The sequence below is a fragment of the Camelina sativa genome, chromosome 9, assembly GCF_030686135.1.
Source record: "Camelina sativa cultivar CO46 ecotype springtype chromosome 9, ASM3068613v1".
In the NCBI taxonomy this organism is placed as follows: Eukaryota; Viridiplantae; Streptophyta; class Magnoliopsida; order Brassicales; family Brassicaceae; genus Camelina; species Camelina sativa.
Window position 1 is genome coordinate 37,262,599 of NC_141888.1, and position 20,448 is coordinate 37,283,046.

At 36.2% G+C, this 20,448-nt stretch overlaps 3 protein-coding genes, 1 long non-coding RNA gene and 1 pseudogene across 8 annotated transcripts; 3 read left to right on the forward strand and 2 right to left on the reverse strand.

Annotated features, from left to right (window-relative positions):
- The first annotated feature begins 1,693 nt into the window (after positions 1–1,693).
- Positions 1,694–4,332, forward strand: LOC104713431 (UDP-galactose transporter 1). The gene is made up of 5 exons (XM_010430542.2): positions 1,694–2,164; positions 2,325–2,574; positions 2,674–2,881; positions 3,235–3,466; positions 3,855–4,332. Exons 1-5 carry the CDS (start codon positions 2,069–2,071, stop codon positions 4,077–4,079), a joined length of 1,011 nt encoding a protein of 336 aa, XP_010428844.1. The 5' UTR covers positions 1,694–2,068; the 3' UTR covers positions 4,080–4,332.
- LOC104713430 (uncharacterized) lies at positions 4,201–9,893 on the reverse strand. Of its 2 annotated transcripts, none has more exons than XR_015566784.1 (16): positions 9,349–9,882; positions 9,059–9,205; positions 8,782–8,949; positions 8,438–8,701; positions 8,250–8,344; positions 8,000–8,069; positions 7,681–7,893; positions 7,511–7,570; positions 7,326–7,405; positions 6,994–7,214; positions 6,815–6,906; positions 6,624–6,750; positions 5,308–6,482; positions 4,973–5,232; positions 4,674–4,858; positions 4,201–4,597 (listed from the first exon to the last, which is right to left on the reverse strand). XR_015566784.1 is itself a non-coding variant. In XM_010430541.2 (16 exons), exons 1-16 carry the CDS (start codon positions 9,580–9,582, stop codon positions 4,507–4,509), a joined length of 3,456 nt encoding a protein of 1,151 aa, XP_010428843.2. In that variant the 5' UTR covers positions 9,583–9,893; the 3' UTR covers positions 4,201–4,506. The 2 variants fall into 2 exon arrangements, 1 of the variants encoding a protein (XP_010428843.2); XM_010430541.2 differs by having other exon boundaries at positions 4,674–4,832; positions 9,349–9,893.
- Positions 9,894–10,119: 226 nt separating this feature from the next.
- LOC104713433 (lysM domain-containing GPI-anchored protein 3) lies at positions 10,120–12,354 on the forward strand. The gene is made up of 5 exons (XM_010430543.3): positions 10,120–11,229; positions 11,313–11,430; positions 11,509–11,670; positions 11,754–11,785; positions 11,874–12,354. The coding sequence occupies exons 1-5, from the start codon at positions 10,566–10,568 to the stop codon at positions 12,176–12,178; spliced, it is 1,281 nt and encodes a 426-aa protein (XP_010428845.1). The 5' UTR covers positions 10,120–10,565; the 3' UTR covers positions 12,179–12,354.
- A 3,579-nt stretch (positions 12,355–15,933) lies between these two features.
- LOC104713434 (ethylene-responsive transcription factor ERF013 pseudogene) lies at positions 15,934–17,183 on the forward strand (annotated as a pseudogene). Its single transcript, XR_015566785.1, has one exon. The product of XR_015566785.1 is annotated as an ethylene-responsive transcription factor ERF013 pseudogene (transcript).
- Positions 17,184–18,360: 1,177 nt separating this feature from the next.
- On the reverse strand, positions 18,361–19,695 carry LOC104713435 (uncharacterized). Of its 3 annotated transcripts, XR_015566787.1 has the most exons (5): positions 19,658–19,695; positions 19,452–19,565; positions 19,249–19,353; positions 19,027–19,141; positions 18,361–18,826 (listed from the first exon to the last, which is right to left on the reverse strand). It is a non-coding gene; the product is annotated as an uncharacterized LOC104713435 (long non-coding RNA). The 3 variants fall into 3 exon arrangements; XR_015566786.1 differs by lacking the exon at positions 19,658–19,695 and having other exon boundaries at positions 19,452–19,592; XR_755617.3 differs by lacking the exons at positions 19,249–19,353; positions 19,452–19,565; positions 19,658–19,695 and having other exon boundaries at positions 18,361–18,935.
- Between the last annotated feature and the right edge of the window lie 753 nt (positions 19,696–20,448).

Consider the following 20,448-nt stretch of genomic DNA (forward strand, 5'->3'; position numbering starts at 1 on the left):
CTACATTTTGTTTTGTGAAAAGATTGGTTTATGTGTCATGAATCAATGAATAATGTGAGAAAATGACTTGTTCTTACCGAAGAGAGGTATGATGAAAACGAATTTACAAACAAACATTTTCAAAGGTTATGTTTTTCTTTTGATTATGATTTTAAACAACCAAATTAATACCTGATCAGCTTTTCTTGTTCATTTATAGATATCTTCATCTATATATTTCATTCATAGCAAAAAACTTATAAACATGTCATGAACTATTATGCTTATTGTTAGGATCCTCATCATGACATGACATAGACCAATTAGTTGGTTGCTAGTTACCCGATATGGTATAAGAATCTATATATGTTACTGATCCAAGTAGATTAACCTAATTAAGCATGATTTATAGGTGTCCACTGAAGACTCCTACTTCTACTTGCCTTTACATTTTACACATGCAAGTAAGTCAAAGATTGTATTAATTGCTTACACTATGCAAAAGGAGAACCAAAACTTGCTGCCTAATTCATTCAATATCTTGAACGTATATCACCCTTAATCTTTTGGTAAAGTTATTATTTCGATAAATAATACTCACCTATCTTATTGTTCACATAAAGTGCGACCATCAATCGGTTGACTTTCTCGTGGTTTCACCAATGCTGTCGAAAACTCAATACATTGAAATTGAATGGTCGTGGTATATAACGTCCACGAAGTCGAGTGTCTACACATGTTAACTTTGGTTTCGACTTTCGAGTATGTCATTTTATATAACATTTTTACCATTGCTCAATCTGTATATTATGCATTCTGCTTGTGATGCTAGGAATATGAGGTTTGTCAATTGTCACCACTAAAAATTTATAATTCATGACCGATCATTGTTAAATAACGTCGCCACTTTTTGAAAGAAAAAATTGGTTGCCGAACCTAGTATAATAACTTAAGATCCTATTAAAAAAACTAAACGCTGTTTAGGAATTAATATTATACTTCTCCATAAATTACGAAACTATAAACAGTAAATTTAATATGGGGACTATGTAGCGTTCGATATTTATTTTTCATTTTTGTCAACAAAACGTTCAACTTTTATAAATTCAGGAAATTTACGAGTTTGTAATATATTCATAACCAACTTAATTAAGATATTTCATACACGACTTTAAGATAGTGCCATGTCAATGTCAAGAAAAATATGTATTTTGATCGGACGGCAGTGATCTCCCCCACATCCTCTCGGATGTTATGTACCACAAAACAAAAATATGTGTTGCTGCGTTTAATTAAAAATAATTAAAGCATTATAAAAATGTTTTCGATTATTAAACCATGACCAATTTTTTTAAAACAAAATAAAGATTGCGCATTTTAATTCACCAAAAAAAAGATTGCGCATTTTAATCCTTTTTGATAATGTGTATTTGATTTTTGTTATTATCATGATATAAATAAAACTGCTAATATAAAATAGTCATAAGTATATTTATTACCATGGTGTAGTCCATGTACATCAATATTTTGTTACCAAAAACATAGAGCTTTGGAAATTAAAACTTTTGACTCAACCATCATAAAACATGGAAATACTATTTGTGATTTACTCATATCTTTTTCTTTTAACTTTTTATTTTCGGAATTAAATTGCCAAAAAAAAACAAAAAAACAAATACTAATAGTTTTGTTTTTGGGTTAAAAACATTTTCTTATAATAATAAATAGAAACCTACGGAAGAGCAAAAACATTATTTTCATGGCTTGAGAAAGAGAGAGAGAGAGAGAGAAGAGACACATATTAGAGAGAGACGTTTGAGATTGATGAACAGAAGAAGAGAAATCGAAACAAATCACATGGAAGAAGAGCTCACTGCTACCGTTACCTTCTCCACTCTTCACCTTCATTAGGGTTTCCTTCTCTCCTTCTTCTTCTTCCCTCTCTCCCTCTGATTTAGCTGCGCAGCTTTCGCTCTCTTTCTCCCCCAAATTCACACACACTTGTTAAAGCTTGTTACTTTTTTCGTGGGTTTTTCTCAATTCTTCGATCTGATTCTGAAAGTTGCTGAATTTTATCTGAGTGAGAGAGATGGAAGAAGGAAGTTTGTTCAGATCTCTCTTAGCTATTATCCAGTGGTGGGGTTTCAACGTTACCGTCATCATCATGAACAAGTGGATCTTTCAGGTTTCTCTTTACCCTAGTTTTTAGGTTTTATTGTCTATATATTCTATTTGATCTGATCTATTGTTATGGATTTTGTATTCTTTGATGTTTTGATTTGTGATTCAGGTTCATGGATTGGTGGTGATGTGATAATTAATGATTTTGTGAATTTTTTTTGCAGAAACTGGATTTTAAGTTCCCACTATCGGTTTCATGTGTTCACTTCATATGTTCATCGATTGGAGCATACATCGTTATCAAAGTTCTCAAGCTAAAACCTTTGATTGTGGTTGACCCAGAAGATCGATGGAGGAGGATTTTTCCAATGTCTTTCGTCTTCTGTATTAACATTGTGTTGGGAAACGTCAGCCTTCGTTACATCCCGGTTTCGTTTATGCAGACCATTAAGTCCTTCACTCCAGCAACCACAGGTTAGGGTTTTTGATATGGAATTTGTGATCTTTCTCTTTGTATGTTGTTGGATGTCAAGAGAACCTGATTGTTTCTTATATTTGTGTGTGTTTGAGCAGTTGTCTTACAGTGGCTGGTATGGAGGAAATACTTCGACTGGCGTATTTGGGCGTCTCTTGTGCCAATTGTTGGAGGAATTCTGCTTACCTCTGTTACTGAGCTTAGTTTTAACATGTTTGGATTCTGTGCTGCCCTGTTTGGATGTTTAGCTACTTCCACAAAGACCATTCTAGCCGAATCTCTTCTTCATGGTTACAAATTTGACAGGTCAGTTCTCTTCCTGGAGTCTCTCTATTGACTTTCTTGTTTTGATATTATTCAGTTTTGGAATTGTAATTTCCATGATTGGTGTTTATTCATTAAAACTGCACTTAGTTTCAAATATTAGTGACATTTTCTTGTTATGTCTTTCTGGATTTGATGTGCAATCATTTTTCTTATACTGCAATAGATATTCATGTGATGGCATCTTAGTCCAAATTGAAAAAGCATTCACTTTCATTGATGTATCTCTATTTCTGTTTAAGAATCAATTACATCACCTTTTGAGAAGTAAGCCTATTATTATCCACCTGCATAGAAGAAAGATTTGATCTTTTATTTTGTTTTTCTTTAATTAGCATAAACACCGTATACTATATGGCGCCTTTTGCCACCATGATTCTCGGGATACCAGCGTTATTACTGGAAGGCAGCGGAATTATGAGTTGGTTTGAAGCACACCCAGCTCCCTGGTCAGCCCTCATCATTATATTCAGCTCTGGTGTTTTAGCCTTCTGCCTCAACTTCTCCATCTTTTACGTCATTCATTCCACAACTGCAGTCACATTCAACGTAGCTGGAAACCTTAAGGTAACAAAGACAACCCTATACCCGTAACTAAATTTTTCTTTTGGATTTCTCTGGATGATCCAAACTAACCAAAGGATAACTTACTTTTAATTCACAATTTACTGGCAAAGCTAATTTATTATCAGTTGGTACAAGAAATTGCATACCGGCCAGCTAAAAGTTTCTTCGCATCTTTTGAACATGCTTCATATTCTATTATAGGTCTTATAATAAGACTCTTATTCCTAGTTGTTGGCATGACTGCATCCATATGGTTTATTTTAAACAAGTTTACACTAATCTATAAATTTCTAGATTGCTAGGGTCTTTGTCATCACCAGCTTACTATTTTTTTTTGTTGCCTTGGACACTGTTAAACTCACTCCAATGGTTCTAATATGATTCTCAGGTTGCAGTGGCTGTATTGGTCTCATGGTTGATCTTCCGTAACCCTATATCATATATGAATGCTGTTGGATGCGGAATTACGCTTGTGGGATGCACATTCTATGGATATGTGAGGCATATGCTTTCACAGCAGACACCGGGGACTCCTAGGACTCCTCGTACCCCAAGAAGCAAGATGGAATTACTTCCTCTTGTTAATAATGATAAACTCGAAGGCAAAGTCTGATCTTATCCTATCTGCAGCTCAGTTTAGTACCGACTGATTAGTTCTGGGTGCTGCAGAAGAAAAACATTCACACTACGGGTGTTGAATTTTTACTAAATATGCATTTTACTCAAGAACCTTAATAGAAAAAAGTAACATTTTGTTTTTATTTTTTTTTCGTTTTTATTTGGGCTCGTAGAAGAGATAATGGTTCCTACTATTTATATCTCTGTGAAATGTAGAATTTTTAATTTATAAAATACATTTTCAGAAAGCTGGAGGAGAGTACTACATTTTTTTTCTTTAAAAGTTTCCGTATATGCACTAATTGTCAAACTCTACATGAAGTGTCGAGAAATTCATTGGCTAAGTTAACTCTGATCGAACATGTATAAAATAACTATTCCTGAAGTGTGGAGCTGTTCTAATTTCTATACAAACTGCTTTATTATTCATTTCCATATGTGCTGTGTTGGCCCAAGAATGCAATATCTTCCGAGGATAATTCCATTGACAGATAATGTCGAGCTTCTCTTGACCTGAATCGAGAAAAATGGAGGTTAGGAGAGAAATCAATCATACTCAAAACACTATGGTGAACCAACTGCTACTGACCTTCGCCGTCTGCCTTGCTCCATGGCCCCAGATAAGTTGGAGGGATCTGCTCTTGAAATCTGCCCTATGAATGAAGCATATTCATGGAAAGCTCTTCCTTTCAATGATCGCAGAGGGACTACTGACTCTAATACGCCCGAAAGGCGTACCATTCGCCTACTGCATTCAGAAGAGAAAAATAGAAACTCCAGTAAAGAGAAGAGAACAGTGGAAAACTGAGTCAGCAAGAAATTTCCGTCGCAACAGATGAACCCATTGGAAATTCTGTAATAATCATACGTTGGAAGAAAATTATTTACCATTCTTCATGTATTTCTGGTTTCATATCCAAGCAGCTTCCATTGCTCCATGTGTAATCCTGCCTTGCCTCATCTACTGCCAATCCTCTTCCTGTTACCATGGTAGCTGATGAAGTGGGGACCGATCCTGTTGTAGCAATTTGGTTTGTTAAAAAGCAAAACTCTTGCTGTGCCACAGTGGATGTCATCTGTTCAAGCATCTGACATAATCCAGACATATCAAGATCTCCAGAAGCGTTCATCATTGGCTCCAAAGCTCCCTAAATAAGTGAATTCCACAAATTAAAAATGTCTGAGCTGAATACTTTGTAAAGAGACGAAGGTTTAATACTCACAAGGTTCAGGCATCTAGAATGCGTTAGGTCAGATTCCGAAATTAGATTGGCTATCTGATGAGTGAGATCAAGAACTTCTGGAGCTTCTACTGGTTCTGAATCCAAGTATGGCTTGAAATCAGCATGACTCGAACAGAGTTTTTTCCATGAATCTTGCACGGCATATCTAGAGGTATCAAGCTTCGGTTTCTCAGCCGTCTTGAATGTCTTACCAAAATCTACACGGCTGCATTCATCTGAAACTTGTTGCATCTTCTGGGAAGTCCCTACACATTCCTTGAAACAGTCTTCCATCACCGTCGCATCAGAAGATTCTGCAATTATCTCACATGTATTCTTTAAACAATCAAAAATCTGAATTCTGTTTATGTACATCTCTTTTGATGGGGGAGTCTGTACAACGTCTTCATTCATGGACACCTCCATTCTTCCGTCAAAATGTCCGCAAGATACTGCTCTTGGCGATAGCTCAGCTTCACCATCCATTAAAGTTTCTGGAACATATGAAGATTCTGGTACACATGATACATCAACTGACTGGGATACCTCATTAATGCAAGAAACTTTTGATGTCTCGTACTGATAACAAGTTGCCTCCAATAGTTCTGCTCTGGAAGGAACTGAAGGATCTAGTACGGTTGTTTCCTTTTGCATATCTGGCCAATATGAGGACAGCGTACCATCTTCTTGGAAAACTAATCTGTCGTCCTTCTGATGTTGTGAAATGGAAACCCGTATGTCAGTCAGAGGCTCATCTTCTGAATCAGAGGACATCACAACATTGAGCTTCCGCCTTCTGTTTGGCTGAGAGAAAGAGAGTGGTTGGTAGGAAGTGTTGCTAAGTTCACACGGAATATTTAAGACGTCTTCTAATTCATCATAATCTTCAAAACAAGTGTTCTGCCTGAACATGGCTGCTTTCTTGGCTTGTATGCTGTTCTTTCCTGTGCTCCGCTTCCATAATCTATTAAGCATTTTTTCGTTTTCAACCTCTTCAACAAGTACTTCAACTGTGTTATATCTTTCCTCTTCCATGGATAATACCTTAGCAATCTCACTCTCCACCAACTGAGACAGCTGAGAAGGGAAATCCCGTGAAATTATCTTGGGAAGCAGCAAGTGGCCAGCTTCATGATCAAAGAGATCTGGAATAAATGTGTTCTTCACCTTTCTGGCTGTGTATGGGAAATTAAACAGTTAAAAATAAAATGTCAAAAACCTTCCAGATAACAAAAAATATTCACACCTTGTCTTTAACTACTGGACCTCTGGGACTAAAATCATTTTTCGTATGTAGAAATTTACGTCCAAAATACCTCTTTTTAGTTTACTCTGAAACCAAAACTGCAATTGCATAATCGCTCTCCGTATATCACCACCACAAAACATCGTCAATTGCTCTAGGGAACCAGGATTAACTTTAACTTCCTCTGCTTCACAAACCTGTGAAACAACAAATGTTAGACGAATCCATTGAAATTTAAAGGTTACGCATCAGAATACTAACCAGAGAAAGGTGGCTAAATAGTTCTTCTTTTGATGGCAATGAAAAGCATATTTCTATCCTCTCTAAGTTGTCTGGTAAACCATGATTCTTGTCTGTAAATATGCATGTAATCAGCAGATTAATTAAGATGAACTGCAAAAGAAACAAAAATATTGTTTTAACATGGAAGAATACACTACCATTGGCAGTCAATACCACAGGTCCTTTTGCTTTCTTAGCAATCTGCTGGATAGCAGAAACAAGACCACGATCTTCAGCAAAACAAATGTCTACATCTTCAAAAAGAATTAAAGGCTTCAAGTTAGCTGCATCATTCTGGATATGTAATATGGGTACCACTTCAACTACATCCTCTAACCCATTGCCATCAGTACAGGAATTGAAAAGAGGGTCCAAGGACCTGGAGAAAAAAACAAATTATGTGATCACAAACGCTAGTTTCAGTATCAAAGTTCCGATTGAAATGCAGAAGATAGCAAATACAAGCATTACTGTTGTTAATTCTATGTACCTTGACAAGCTATATGACTTAAGAGCCTCCCCAAATTTCTGCCTGACTACTATTCCACTTCGGCATTCTGATGCATTGGACTGTAGACAAAAATCATTAGAGACAAACAATTGCGACGGTTAATATTTCCATGCCAGAACAGGAAAAAAGGTCGTTTAGATCCTTAAAGCGGAAACAGTTCATACCTCTAGGATTTTAAATCCTTGTTCCTTTGCGCAAGCATGAATAGCTGCAGATTTCCCACTCTGCAACACAGGAACAATTGTACTCACAAACATGAGTCACATACATGAAACTCACAAATCAATGTAGACGAAAAAACTGACAGTTCGTGGCAGAATATTTTATCACACACCCCAGCTGGACCAATGATTAAGAGAACATTTTTCAGGCAGTCTTCAGCACCAGTATTTTCCGAGTCAGTGTCACTTTCAGAACAGTTATAATCAGCATCTTGCGAATTATCTTCATCACTACTCAAAAAGTCTTTGATTGGCTGAAACCCTCTCTCATGCCATTGGCGCAGCCATTCATTCATTACTTTTACAGATTCAGTATTACCACATACCTGCAAGATACTTGGGTAAGAAGGGAGAAATTGTGTTTGCTACTATTCTTTAAATATAGATTATGTGCATATACTATATGAATGCAGTGTGCTGAAATTGTCTGACCTCTGAGGCACTTCTTGGCTGGTACTTATCTACCCATAAGCTATTACGAGGCTGGGCACTGGAGCCATTACTGCATAAATTAGAAATTATAGATCAATCATTCTAGAAAGGATAAAAACTATGCCCCTTCCAAGCATACCACAGAGGTGAGGTCGCTGGCCTATGTGGTTATTTCTCACTATTTTTGAAGAAATTATCATTCCAACCTAAACACGTGTACTGCTACTGATATCAAATACAAAGTCACTACCTTTCTCGACATGACAGGCTTTGCATTTCATGAGAAATGTCTGCTGCACCACCAACATGATCAGACAAGTCAATTGCTTCATGAACTTCACAGTCCTAAAAAGAATGATAGGAAATAATGACCCTTTGTCATGAACGGTTCCAAGAAACGAAAAAAATAGAACAAAAGAGAAAGTTTTAGCTCATCACCGATTCTGCTCCATCTAACTGGTCTGCTATTAAGACTACTGGAGATTCCTCTGCGATAACTTCTGATTGACTAGCAAATTGTTCAGGCTCCTCATCATCAATAACGCACACGTCAGGATGTGAAAGGGTAGGCAGTTCATTTAAATCAAACTCCATAGGTCGAGGTTCAATAGAGTTGATTTTTATTTGTTGATCAGGACTCGCAGTGGTGCATGTTTGCTCATAGAAAGTCCAGTTCTTCCAATCAATGGGTCGATAATCATCCTAAGAAGAAAGTTTTGATAGTCAGATTGCTTTAGTATTTAAAACGAGAAGAAGTGTAACCCTATATGTATTAGTCATACCTGAAACCTCTCAAATACATGGATAGGGCCGATGGTGACGATTTTATCTCTTCCTTGACCCTGACACGTACCATTCTCAGCTGCAGAGGTCTCTTGATTTCGTTTACCTCCTTTCCAAGACGAGAAAAACGGATGTATTTGCTTCCCAGCAGACATCCGCAAATTTTCCTAATTCAAATATAAACCAACAAGTGTTTGCAACTACTTAAAGAAGATACACCAACCCAAGTGTATCCAACTACTTCATACGAACCACAAGAAGGACAAACTAACTTACCTCAGCTCTTAACTTAGCTTCGAGACGCAAATTGGGAACTGGAGGTGAAACACTGGCACCAACCATCTGATCAGCAGCAGCTACAATCCCATTTTTAGTTGCACTTTTCTTAGGAGTTGTTTTACGAGGACTCTTTCCTTTAACCACCTACATCCAAAAAAGAGACCATACTTACAAATTCTTCTCGAAAGTAATCCACATTGTAGACTACTTACCTAAAATTCAACTACTTATACAAGCCTATCAAGCTAAACATAGTAATTTAAAACATAAGAAAGAAAAAACCAAACCTTTTTGGAAGCTCCGTTCTTGGGAGTCCTCTCTTTCTGTTTTCTCGTCTTCTTCTTCTTCCCTTGACAACTACATAAACCACCATCTTCTCCTCCTCCTTCACCTTCCTCTTTATTATTACCGACATCGCAAATCCGATCTCCGTTAGACTCAATTACCTCAGCAGATTTAGGTGAGACCAACGTCGACTGAACCAATTTCCGACGAACATTCCTCCGTGGAGTCTGATCCATTACAATTAAAGGGAGTTTATGCAATTAGAGAAATAGGAGAAATCAGAGTTAAGGTAAGAATCGAATCTAGGGTTTATGTGTGAATTTGGGGATCTTGGTAAGATTAAAAATTAAAAAAAAAAAAAAAAAAAAAAAAACGATAAGGTTAAAGAAGATAAAAGTCCGATTCTTTCGGTTAAAAAGATTTGATTTTTTTATAGTTTGGTGATAATTTTGGAGGGAAGAAATTTCTTTTTTTGCTATTTCCCGCGAAGGCTCTCTTCTTAAAAGGATTAGAACCGCTTCTCTTTTTTTTTTTTTCTCTTGCCGATAAATTCTTTGCTTTAAGCTCGGAAAAAAAGAAAGGAAAGTGGGCTTTGAAGTGGGCCTCAATTCAGAAGACTAATTTACTGGGTTACCCTTATTTCTGTTTTTTACACACAATCTAATTGTTACATTTTTATCTTGAAAATAAACAAATACTTTTCTTAAATTTTAATAAAGTTTCTATATTGAAAAAAAAAGGAATAATTGGTGATTCCATTCCATTCCATTCAGCTTTATCCACGATGAACATTAAACCGGTGAATTAATCCACGATGTACCTTAAACCGGTGGAGTCAAACCGTGAGGGGCAAATCCGTCATTGACTAAGATGTTATCTCCTACCGTTGTCTTTTGTCTGCAACTCACTCACTCACTCTCACAGCTGTTACCTATTTCTAAAAAAAGAGATTTTTAACTTTTCCTCTCTCTCTCCTTCAGAGTGGAAGAAAGAAGATAGATTCTCAGTTTTTTCAAAGTTCAAACCCAAAAGAACACCTGGAGTTCTTGTTTCCAAGCTTCTTCTTATACTGGCATTTTCCAGAAATTGTGTGAAACCCTACAAAAAAAAAAAAATCGAAACTTTGTAAAACCCTAGAAGAACCTAAATTCTTAGAAACCCTAGCCAAGTTTCCTGTATTGAGGTGAAGGGAACTCACTCAGAAGCGACGAAATCGAATATGAAGAAGAAGAACCCAGAAAAACCCTTATTTCTGTTTCTAATTTTAGCTTCGAGCTTAGCATCAATGGCGACTGCAAAATCCACAATAGAGCCTTGCTCAACCAAAGACACTTGCAACTCATTGCTAGGCTACACGCTCTACACCGACCTCAAAGTCACAGAAGTAGCTTCTCTCTTCCAAGTTGACCCAGTCTCAATGCTCCTCTCTAACTCCATCGACATCTCTTACCCAGACGTCGAGAACCATCTCCTTCCCGCCAAGCTCTTCCTCAAGATCCCAATCACTTGCTCCTGCGTCGACGGAATCAGAAAATCCCTTACCACTCATTACAAGACTCGTACTTCCGACACGCTTGGATCGATCGCTGACTCTGTTTACGGGGGTCTTGTCTCGCCTGAGCAGATTCAGGTGGCGAATTCGGACACTGACCTTTCGGTTCTTGATGTAGGTACAAAGCTTGTGATTCCATTGCCTTGTGCTTGCTTCAATGGTACTGATGATTCTCTTCCCGCACTTTATCTATCTTACGTTGTGAGGGGTATTGACACTATGGCTGGAATCGCTAAGAGGTTCTCGACTAGTGTTTCGGATTTAACTAATGTGAATGCCATGGGAGCTCCTGATATCAATCCTGGTGATATCCTCGCTGTTCCATTGCTAGGTACGATGGTATAAGAGTTATAAAGTTTCAATCTTTGTACAGATTATAGCAGATATTGAATGTTTTGTGTCAAAACTTGTCAGCTTGTAGTTCAAATTTTCCCAAATACGCTACGGATTACGGATTGATCATTCCAAACGGAAGCTATGCTCTCACAGCAGGCCACTGTGTACAATGCAGTTGTGTACTTGGAAGCCGCAGGTATTAAGCTATTTGAGTTGTTTTGTTAATCGGTTTTGACAAGTTAGCTGATGATCTTTTGTATTGTTGTGATCACAGTATGTATTGTGAGCCTGCTTCTTTAGCAGTCTCTTGTTCCAGTATGAGATGTAGAAACAGCAACTTCATGCTCGGGAACATCTCTTCGCGGGAGAGTAGCTCTGGTTGTAAACTTACTACTTGTAGTTACAATGGTTTCGTTAGCGGCACTATCTTGACCACGTAATGAGTCTCTCCTTATCGTGTTTCACCTGCTAATGAATTTAACAACGTATTTAACCGATCTCTCTCGGTTCGTTTTTCAGGTTATCCATGTCTCTTCAACCACGATGTCCTGGTAAGTATACTGTCTAATGCCTTATCATAATCCCAATGAATGAAATCTTGGTCTCTAACTGAAATGCAAATGGTAAAACAATTTGCAGGACCGCAACAACTAGCGCCGCTTATAGCCCCGCCTGATAATGTTCCAAAGGAACTTATGTATTTACCTTCGCCTTCACCTTCACCTTCACCTCCGCCAGATTCTGATGATGATGTTGTTGGTGGAGGAATCATAACCGCACCAGCGGCTTCACCTAGAGGACTTACGGTTCCTTCAAGCAGTTCTATCCCGGGCAATCCAGCTAACGGTCCAGGCGGGAGTATCTCTGTCGCTTCTTGTCCATCGAGCTATTACTCATTCATTGCGTTTCTCATCTCCATTGCTTCTTGCTTTTTTGTAGTTTGAATGCAAGACAATCTCATTATTATTGGCTTAGTTCTTTGTTTCTTTAACTCCTGAACACTTCTTTGGTTAGTGATTGTGTTCACTAGCATATCTAAATACATCTTGATCAAGCCTACGAGGCCCACACTGTTGTAGTATGGATCTCAGATATTTGATACGAACACCTACTTCTAAAAGCCCAACCCAAACTATTTGGATGTAATCGGAAGAGAGAACCCAACTTTAGTTTTGAAATAACTTACTCCTCCAGCAAGATATTGTAATACGTTTTTATTCATTTTGTACATTCTATATTTTTCTCAACTTTTTCAAACAAAAAAAATTGGTCCTATGCCATCGATTGTTCAATAATTTTGTTGAAAATTAACTTTTAAAAATGAAACAAATAAATAGTAGGATTTAGGTAGTTGAACCTACTTAATGTACGAGCATCCCCATAATGATGAAACCCAGTTATCTTCACTTTCCTAGAAATTGCTCCAAACAAAAACATGTAGCGCACATACATATTTAATTTCAATAAATCGAAAAATCTCGATTTTAGCAAATTTAATTACATACCTACCTTAGCCCTACATGACTTATTTTGCACCTTCTTCGAAATTTCTCACGCCAAAGGCCGTACCATCGTACCAGTTTCTCTATCCATGATAAATTAAATGCACCTATCTGTAATCTATCCATATATATTATATTCAGACTTCAGAGGTAACTAAAGATATTGTAAAGATAATAGATTTGTAATGTTAAGGGCCGGGCCATCTCTTTGTTTAGTTGTTGGGAAAGTACGGAGGGAGTACGGTGCCAGTGAAGCTGGCCACTAGTATGGGAAACCGCTTCACCAGGGATAATTTTCTTATTTTCATGTGACTTGGATGTATGAGAAACTAAAACTTCACTGCCAAAACCGTATAATGAAAATGGTAGAAGCCTCGAGATGCTTTATTACCAAAAAAGAAAAAGGAATATTTTGGGGCTGTAAAGCTGACAAAAATTGCCTCTGTTTGACCTTTAAGGGTTTGCTTAAGACCAAAGTGTGAAATGTCCTAAGCGAAGACAAGTCTCATAAGCTCTCAAGGCTTTGTGAGAAAGTCAAGGCTGTCCCCAAAAAGAACATGCCCCATCTCTCAACTCCTTCGATCGTCATGTGCTCTTGCGTGTCTTAAAGGTCTATATATAAGGTTTGTTTTGGCTTTTTTGCCGAAATACACATGCTTCTTTTGAAATCATTATCTTGCTTTAGTATCTATCTACACATCTCCATATTTTCACATGCATGCACATATATTATTGTGGTATCTATCTAACATTTATTTTTTAAGTATCGAGAGACTTCTAAACCAGAAAAACCTAAATTAAACTATTTGAAAATGTCCATGCAGTCATTATAGAACTTTTATTGATAAACTTAATTAGATTGGAGCTCTATTTGAAATATCCGAAATGTTTTTAAAAACCCGTTGTAATTTCGATAAGCGTCGACCTGATCGATTGATTATATCTAGCGTAACAAATAAATCAAACTCAAGACTATCCAACTAGATGAAACTACTAAGTACATAGTTACGATCCCCTTATTTGTACGGTTGTTATGTAGTTATATAGTATTATATAAATGCAATATGGAGATTTAATTTGGTTGTTTTAGTATAAAATTAGCAAATCTAGATGTGTAGTTTAGCTAAGATTCGACGTGGAGAATCTCCTCAAAGTTCACAAAACGGCTTCATTCTATGTATTAAAAGAGCAAAGGGGAAAGTTAAGCTGCTTAAAAGTAGACTTAAGTATGATATAAACACATGATCCTTCTTTAATCTCTAATTCCACGTAGCTTTGTTTCGCGTTTTTTCTTCTAAAAGTATTATAACAACAAAGCAAATTATTAAGTGGTTGTACTCATCATCAAATAATACAATTGTATCAAGATTTTGACATATATCTAGGTTTACTGTTTACACTTACAGTTCGTTTTCTATGGGTGTGTGTGTGTTATAAGTGTGGGGAACGTATGATATTGCTTATCAAAACTAAAATATAAAATAAGAAAAAAACGCGGTTTTGTGCAGTAGCGAGTAGCCAGACAGAGTGTAAACAGCTGTTTTTGTTAAGTGATTCACTTACTTCAGTCTTCACTATTTGGCTGCGCGTTTCCATTTCCATTATAACTAATTTAATAATATTCACATAATATCAGTTTATCAACAAATATCTTAATATTTGATAGTACAACAAAACAAACACATACATATTTTGCTTAAAATGTTTAAGTTTATTCTAGTTTATCATTTTTGTTTGAGAGACCTCACATGCTACTTCATGAAGCTGCCTCCCCTTGTCCCTCCATATCAGAATCCTATGTATTTTCTTCCCTTTTTATTTTCATTAATTTCTTTATTAATTTTTATTATTCTCTCAATAGAGGTATTTAAAAACAAAGTTACAGTTTACTATTTAGCCTATAGTCAATCTAATAGATGTATATAAAACAAAGTTTCTATTTTTTTTAAAAGGGTAAAAGATAGATAAACACAATTTGTTTAAGGGTAAAAGATATATAAAACAAACTTATATACTACAATCAAATGTTAGATATAGACCAAAGGTGCTACATAAATTTTGATGAAACCCTCTTATTCTGATAATGGTTTATCTGATTAAATCATAATACTCCCTCCGTTTTAAAATACTTGTAATTCTAGACCTAATTTTTTGTTTTATTTTAGTTATCGTTTTTGATTTCCAATGTCATTTTTAATATAAAATTATATCATTTACCCCTTATTAAATGAAAAAAAAAATCCTTTAGAATTCTAATATTCAAACAAGGGTATAATAAAACATTTATCTGTTTTCTTAATATGTGTGAAAACTTCTAGAATGACAAGTAATTAAAAACGGAGGGAGTATGATATAATTAGCATTCCTTTTTTTTTTTTTTTTTGACAACAATATAATTAGCATTCCTTCTGCATGTTATATTCGGACTTTTTTTTACTACCAATACCAACTGATTAATTTAAAACACAACATCTAAATTAACTCGTTTAATATTAACCAAAATAAAACAAAACATAGACCAATGAGCAGGTTTGAAGGGTCTCTTTCCTCGAAATATCGTAGGATTTGACACGTTCAAATGCAGCTGTAATTTGCAATTCCGGAAAGTGATAGCTATCTAAGTCATCAAAATATAAACTTCATTTTTCTCTTTTTACATTTAAAAATTCTCAACCTCAAAATTACTAAACCTTGATTTCCCCACCAAGTGGCTTCCGTACAGCTAGCTGTACACTCACCAGATAGATTTTTTATTTACTTTGAAACTGATGCTAGTTTTAAAATAAATTCCACTAATGGTTACTTTCAGGCCTACATATATTAATTACAAAAATTTAACCTCCAAACGTAATAAACAACACAATTGAATGTTACTCCACTAACTTGGCGTTCAAGATGGTGGAGAATGTCTCCTTCGATCTAAGTTAGTTTAGGTAACCAAATCAGAGCGTCCGAATTCTAAACGCTTAAAATAACGAAAGCATTTTAGTGTTTTACATATCTCATAAGTCATAAGTCAGTTTGAGATTCATCTATCTAACAAAAAATCTCTAGAAAATTGGAAGATATAGCTACTAGTATCTAATTATGTATACATAAGAAACAAAATCTGACATATCCATTTTGTGATTATGCGGGTGAAAAAATACTAATTTTAAAAACACCTGTCATGCACCAAAAACGTCACATTCATACACAAAAATGATACTATTTCATTTGACCACTTTAAAATTTATAAAATAAGCCATTATTGTCCCCTCCCCTCCTCTCACTCAATTCCCCGTATCAAGTCCATGATGCTATATATATATCTCCTATCCTTGACATTATTTGCCATCCAAAATACTTTTCTCTTATATAAACCCAACACCTATTTGAACATCAATAACAACATTACTACACTGCATCTACATATCATGGTGAAACAAGAACTCAAGATCCAAGTTACTACTTCCTCAATATCATCACTCTCTCATTCTTCAACATCTTCTACCTCTTCGTCATCTTCACTACATCATCATCAATCTAGTAAGAACAAGATAAAGAAGTACAAGGGAGTAAGGATGAGAAGTTGGGGATCATGGGTTACTGAAATCAGGGCACCAAATAAAAAGACAAGAATCTGGTTAGGTTCTTACTCGACCGCAGAAGCAGCTGCTAGGGCTTACGACGCTGCTCTCTTGTGTCTTAAGGGACCTAAAGCCAATTTCAACTTCCCTCACATCATCACCAATTCTTCTTTCCTTATGAACATTGATGAAAAGACCCTTCTGTCCCCCAAATCCATCCAAAAGGTCGCCGCTCAAGCCGCTAACTCCTTCTCTTCTGACCCTTTTGCCCCTCCCTCCGACGATGATCATGATGATGGACTCCATCATCATCCATCTCCTTCTTCTTCAGCTGCATCTTCTCCACCTCATCATAATGATGATGACGGTGACTTGGTATCGTTGATGGAATCTCATCATCATGATCATGATGACAGAATCCACCACCATCCATCTCCTTCTTCTTCAGCTGCATCTTCCCCACCAGATGATGGTGGTCATCATAATGACGATGATGGTGATTTGGTATCGTTGATGGAATCTTTCGTGGACTACAACGAACACGTGTCATTGATGGATCCATCATGGTATGGATTTGATCACAATGAGATGTTCTTCACCAACAGAGCTCCCTTTGATTATTCTTCACATTTAAATAGCTCGAAGACGACGACGATGGATGACTTGTACGACGATGCTGATATTAAGCTATGGAGTTTCACTTGATCAGACGGTCCATATGGGACACACTTCAATTCTTATCATTTCATTTAATTCATTCTTTTAAATCTATCATCACTTGTCATTCGTCGTGTTGTTTGTTTCTTTAAGTTGCAAGGAGCGAATTAACGATTGATTTGTATGAAAAAAATATATATATACACACACTAATTTAAGAAGATCACATGAACAAGATGCCTTTTTTGTCACTTCTTGACTTTTTCATGTATTTAATTACACACCTGTAATAAGTTTCGTACTTTGGTTTTTTTTTTTTAATTATTAAATCATGTAATTCCCAAGTCCAACTATATATTTCTTGATATTCAAGGCCCAATATGAGGGAGGGAGCTAATGTATAGACTAGTATTGGGAGACATACCACGGCACATTCTTTAGCTACAAAAAAGCCTTATACCCAATCATATTAAAACCCTAATGTAATCAAATTAGTATTGGGAGACATACCACGGCACTTTCTTTTTTCTTTTCCGCATAGTTCCGATCCCCATCGAATCTCTGATACGATTCAAACCAAAATGAAAAAAGTGGTACTCGCTCTGCAACGACAAGAGATTCATCTACAAACACTAGGATCTCGTCGAGGAACGATTCTGTCTTCTACTACGGTCAAAAGTGTGCCGTGTCGCCAATACTCATTTGATTACATTGGGGCTTTAAGATTGTAATATGTTAGGTCGGTCTCTCATATTGGGCCTAGAATTTACATCCACACGATCCACCTGATCTGTTTTTAGGTATAACTTAACGATATTCTCTCTGTGTATGCCATAAGCCAATAACATCAAATCTGATTCAAATGAAAGAAAAAAAAATGGGAAATCAAATTGAAAATTGAATAGCACATCACGCAATAAGAAGAAGTATATATGATTGTTAATCAATGGTTATAAACTTATAATTACACTAGTAAAAATGTCTAGCATTGTTACAGAAAAAAATGTGGGTATAAGGCTTTTTTGTAGCTAAAAAATGTTTGTTACAACTTTGATACCAAAATAATTAGTAACTATTTGGTAGTAGCAAATGTTTTCAGTATAGCAAATTGTCGCAAATTGTTACAGTTTAGTTACAACTTATCCGTAACTAATTGATACAAAAAGTTACAGATATCCGTGGGTATTTGCTACGTTTTGTTTCGGTTATTTACGTAGCACTTAGATACACTTAGCTACGAATTCAGCGTAAGCATTACCTTCTAGCTGCTACAACAATTTGTAACAGAGGAGCTTCTATTTGCTACCAGTTGTTTTGTGGAGTGAATTGAAATTTAAATTGAAATTTATGGGGTGAATTGTTTGCTTTGTGGGGCAAGTTTTAAAAACAAACTGGGAATCATAAATAAACTGCAAATATCATTGCACAACAAGGTCATTGTGATTACAAAATACAAAACAAGTCAATGTACAACAATTCACGTTTACAACATGAATAACCTAAACAACACAGAGAGATAGGCTACTACTATAGATTGAAGAACCAAATCACATATAATGAAACATCCAATAAACATAAAAACACAAGAGTTGGAAATGTATATACATACCACATGGCACCGTTTTCTCGCTGAGGATGAAGAACTGGCATCAATCTCCTTGACTCTTGTGCTAGTAAGGCATCAATTGTCATTTGTGCATTGTGATTTCCCCTTCCTCCGTGTTCCCCTCTACCCTGGTGTTGAAGTCTCCCTCCGCCGCGTCCACCACGACCATAGCCTCTTCAATCACCGCGTCCACCAGCGAAGGCACCACCACCACCACCACCAAGTCTAACACCACGGCCACCCCCAACGCCACCACCACTAATGTTGGTAAAGAGTTAACAATGTTGTAAAAATTAACCACAAACGGATAAAATCAGAAGAGGACAAAGAAAGTAGTTATAGGGCCTTCTTTTCATACTTGATAGGGCTAAAAAGCAGAGAAGCACAACACAAAAACATCAGATAAACTAATACAAAACCTAGTTAGTCAGCGTGCATTCAAGATAGAAAGTGAGTACCTTCCAGCAAAAACAATAATCCGTTGGCGTTGATTCTTGTTTTGGCGATGCTTAAAAGCAAGCTGAGCAATCTGGATGGTCGCCGTTAAGTTGATCTCACCTCCAACATCAAGGCCTGAAAAAGATGGAGCAAGTAGGATTAAACTCAATTGTTCATATAATAAAAAGAGACAGAGATGACAAATTAATTGATGTTCTTAGAAGAAGATTACAAAGACATACTGTGCATACAGGCCAAGATTTTGCCAAGATCAGAGGTAGAAGTAGTCAAAACTCAAACTCCTTTGCCAGCCATAGTCAAAATCCCCACCGTATTCTCCAGATTGACTGGAAAATCGAAAGATCCCTTAAATCAAAATCTCAGAGGTAAACCCACAAAACCCTAATAAATCGAATCCAAAAGCGAGATGTGTTAATATATATACGTGGGTTTTAGCCCCGTAAAGAAGATTAACAGCTTCCGTCTGAGCCTGTAACCTACACGGAGAGTAATCTCCGTTTCGCATCCACTCCGAGTTGTCGATGCATATCATAGTCGCCTATGCAGGACAGAGATCCAACAGAATCAAAATTAAGCAGCCAACATGGAGATCAAACGAAGAAATCGAGGATAGACGAAGGAATTAAGCACCCAGTATCGGAGCAACGAAGATCGAGAGGCAAAAGAAATTTTTAGGTTTGATGTCTCTCTATTAATAGACTTAGAGAATGAAGGGCTGAGATGTTTTGCTCAAAATAAAAACGAATGGCTGAGATTATAACATGTACCAGGTTGGATTACCGGGTCATTTTTGTTACGGCCAATTCGTAGCAAACAATTTTTTTTTTTCAAAAAAATATATTAACCACAAATTGTTACGCCTGCTATGTTCCTACAAATACGTACGTCACAAAATTTGTCATAAATTAGCTACATAGTTGATCTGTAGCTATTCGTATTTAACCTATGACGAATACTCACTAAATTGATACAAAAAAATAATCTAATATTTGGTCTCTATTAGTTACTTTTTGTAGGTAATTTTTGCTACAAATTTTTTCAGTCGCCATATACGTAACTATCTACCCAGGTTTTACTAGTGTTAGCAGATATATCATATATGTTGATCAAAAAATAAAATAATTACCAGGTATATTTGATAGATGAACAAATAAAAGGGGTTTACGTTTTACTATAAGATAATGTGAGCAAGTTTTACACATTTGTAGCCAAAACAGCCAGACATGTTTTTATTTTGAGAAAAAGAGGCTTTGTAAGAAAATTATACTAGTCTTTTAACAAAAGTAAGATACTTAAAATTTATAAAGGTTAATTTATAAGGTTTTAATCTCACATGTGCTTCGTCGATTCAACAGGCCCTGGCTGCTAGACTGTTGTTACACAGAAGCCATATGTTACTTAGCTGTCTTTTTACCTTTTTC

Coding starts and splice junctions, on each gene's coding strand:
- LOC104713431 (XM_010430542.2), top strand. CDS start 2,069: ATGGAAGAAGGAAGTTTGTTCAGATCTCTCTTAGCTATTATCCAGTGG. Junction 2,165..2,324: donor TGAACAAGTGGATCTTTCAG/GTTTCTCTTTAC, acceptor TTTTTTTTGCAG/AAACTGGATTTTAAGTTCCC. Junction 3,467..3,854: donor ACGTAGCTGGAAACCTTAAG/GTAACAAAGACA, acceptor TATGATTCTCAG/GTTGCAGTGGCTGTATTGGT.
- LOC104713430 (XM_010430541.2), bottom strand. CDS start 9,582: ATGGATCAGACTCCACGGAGGAATGTTCGTCGGAAATTGGTTCAGTCG. Junction 7,894..7,999: donor AGCCAAGAAGTGCCTCAGAG/GTCAGACAATTT, acceptor AGTATCTTGCAG/GTATGTGGTAATACTGAATC. Junction 5,233..5,307: donor ATTCTAGATGCCTGAACCTT/GTGAGTATTAAA, acceptor TCACTTATTTAG/GGAGCTTTGGAGCCAATGAT.
- LOC104713433 (XM_010430543.3), top strand. CDS start 10,566: ATGAAGAAGAAGAACCCAGAAAAACCCTTATTTCTGTTTCTAATTTTA. Junction 11,431..11,508: donor TGTGTACTTGGAAGCCGCAG/GTATTAAGCTAT, acceptor TTGTGATCACAG/TATGTATTGTGAGCCTGCTT. Junction 11,671..11,753: donor AGCGGCACTATCTTGACCAC/GTAATGAGTCTC, acceptor TTCGTTTTTCAG/GTTATCCATGTCTCTTCAAC.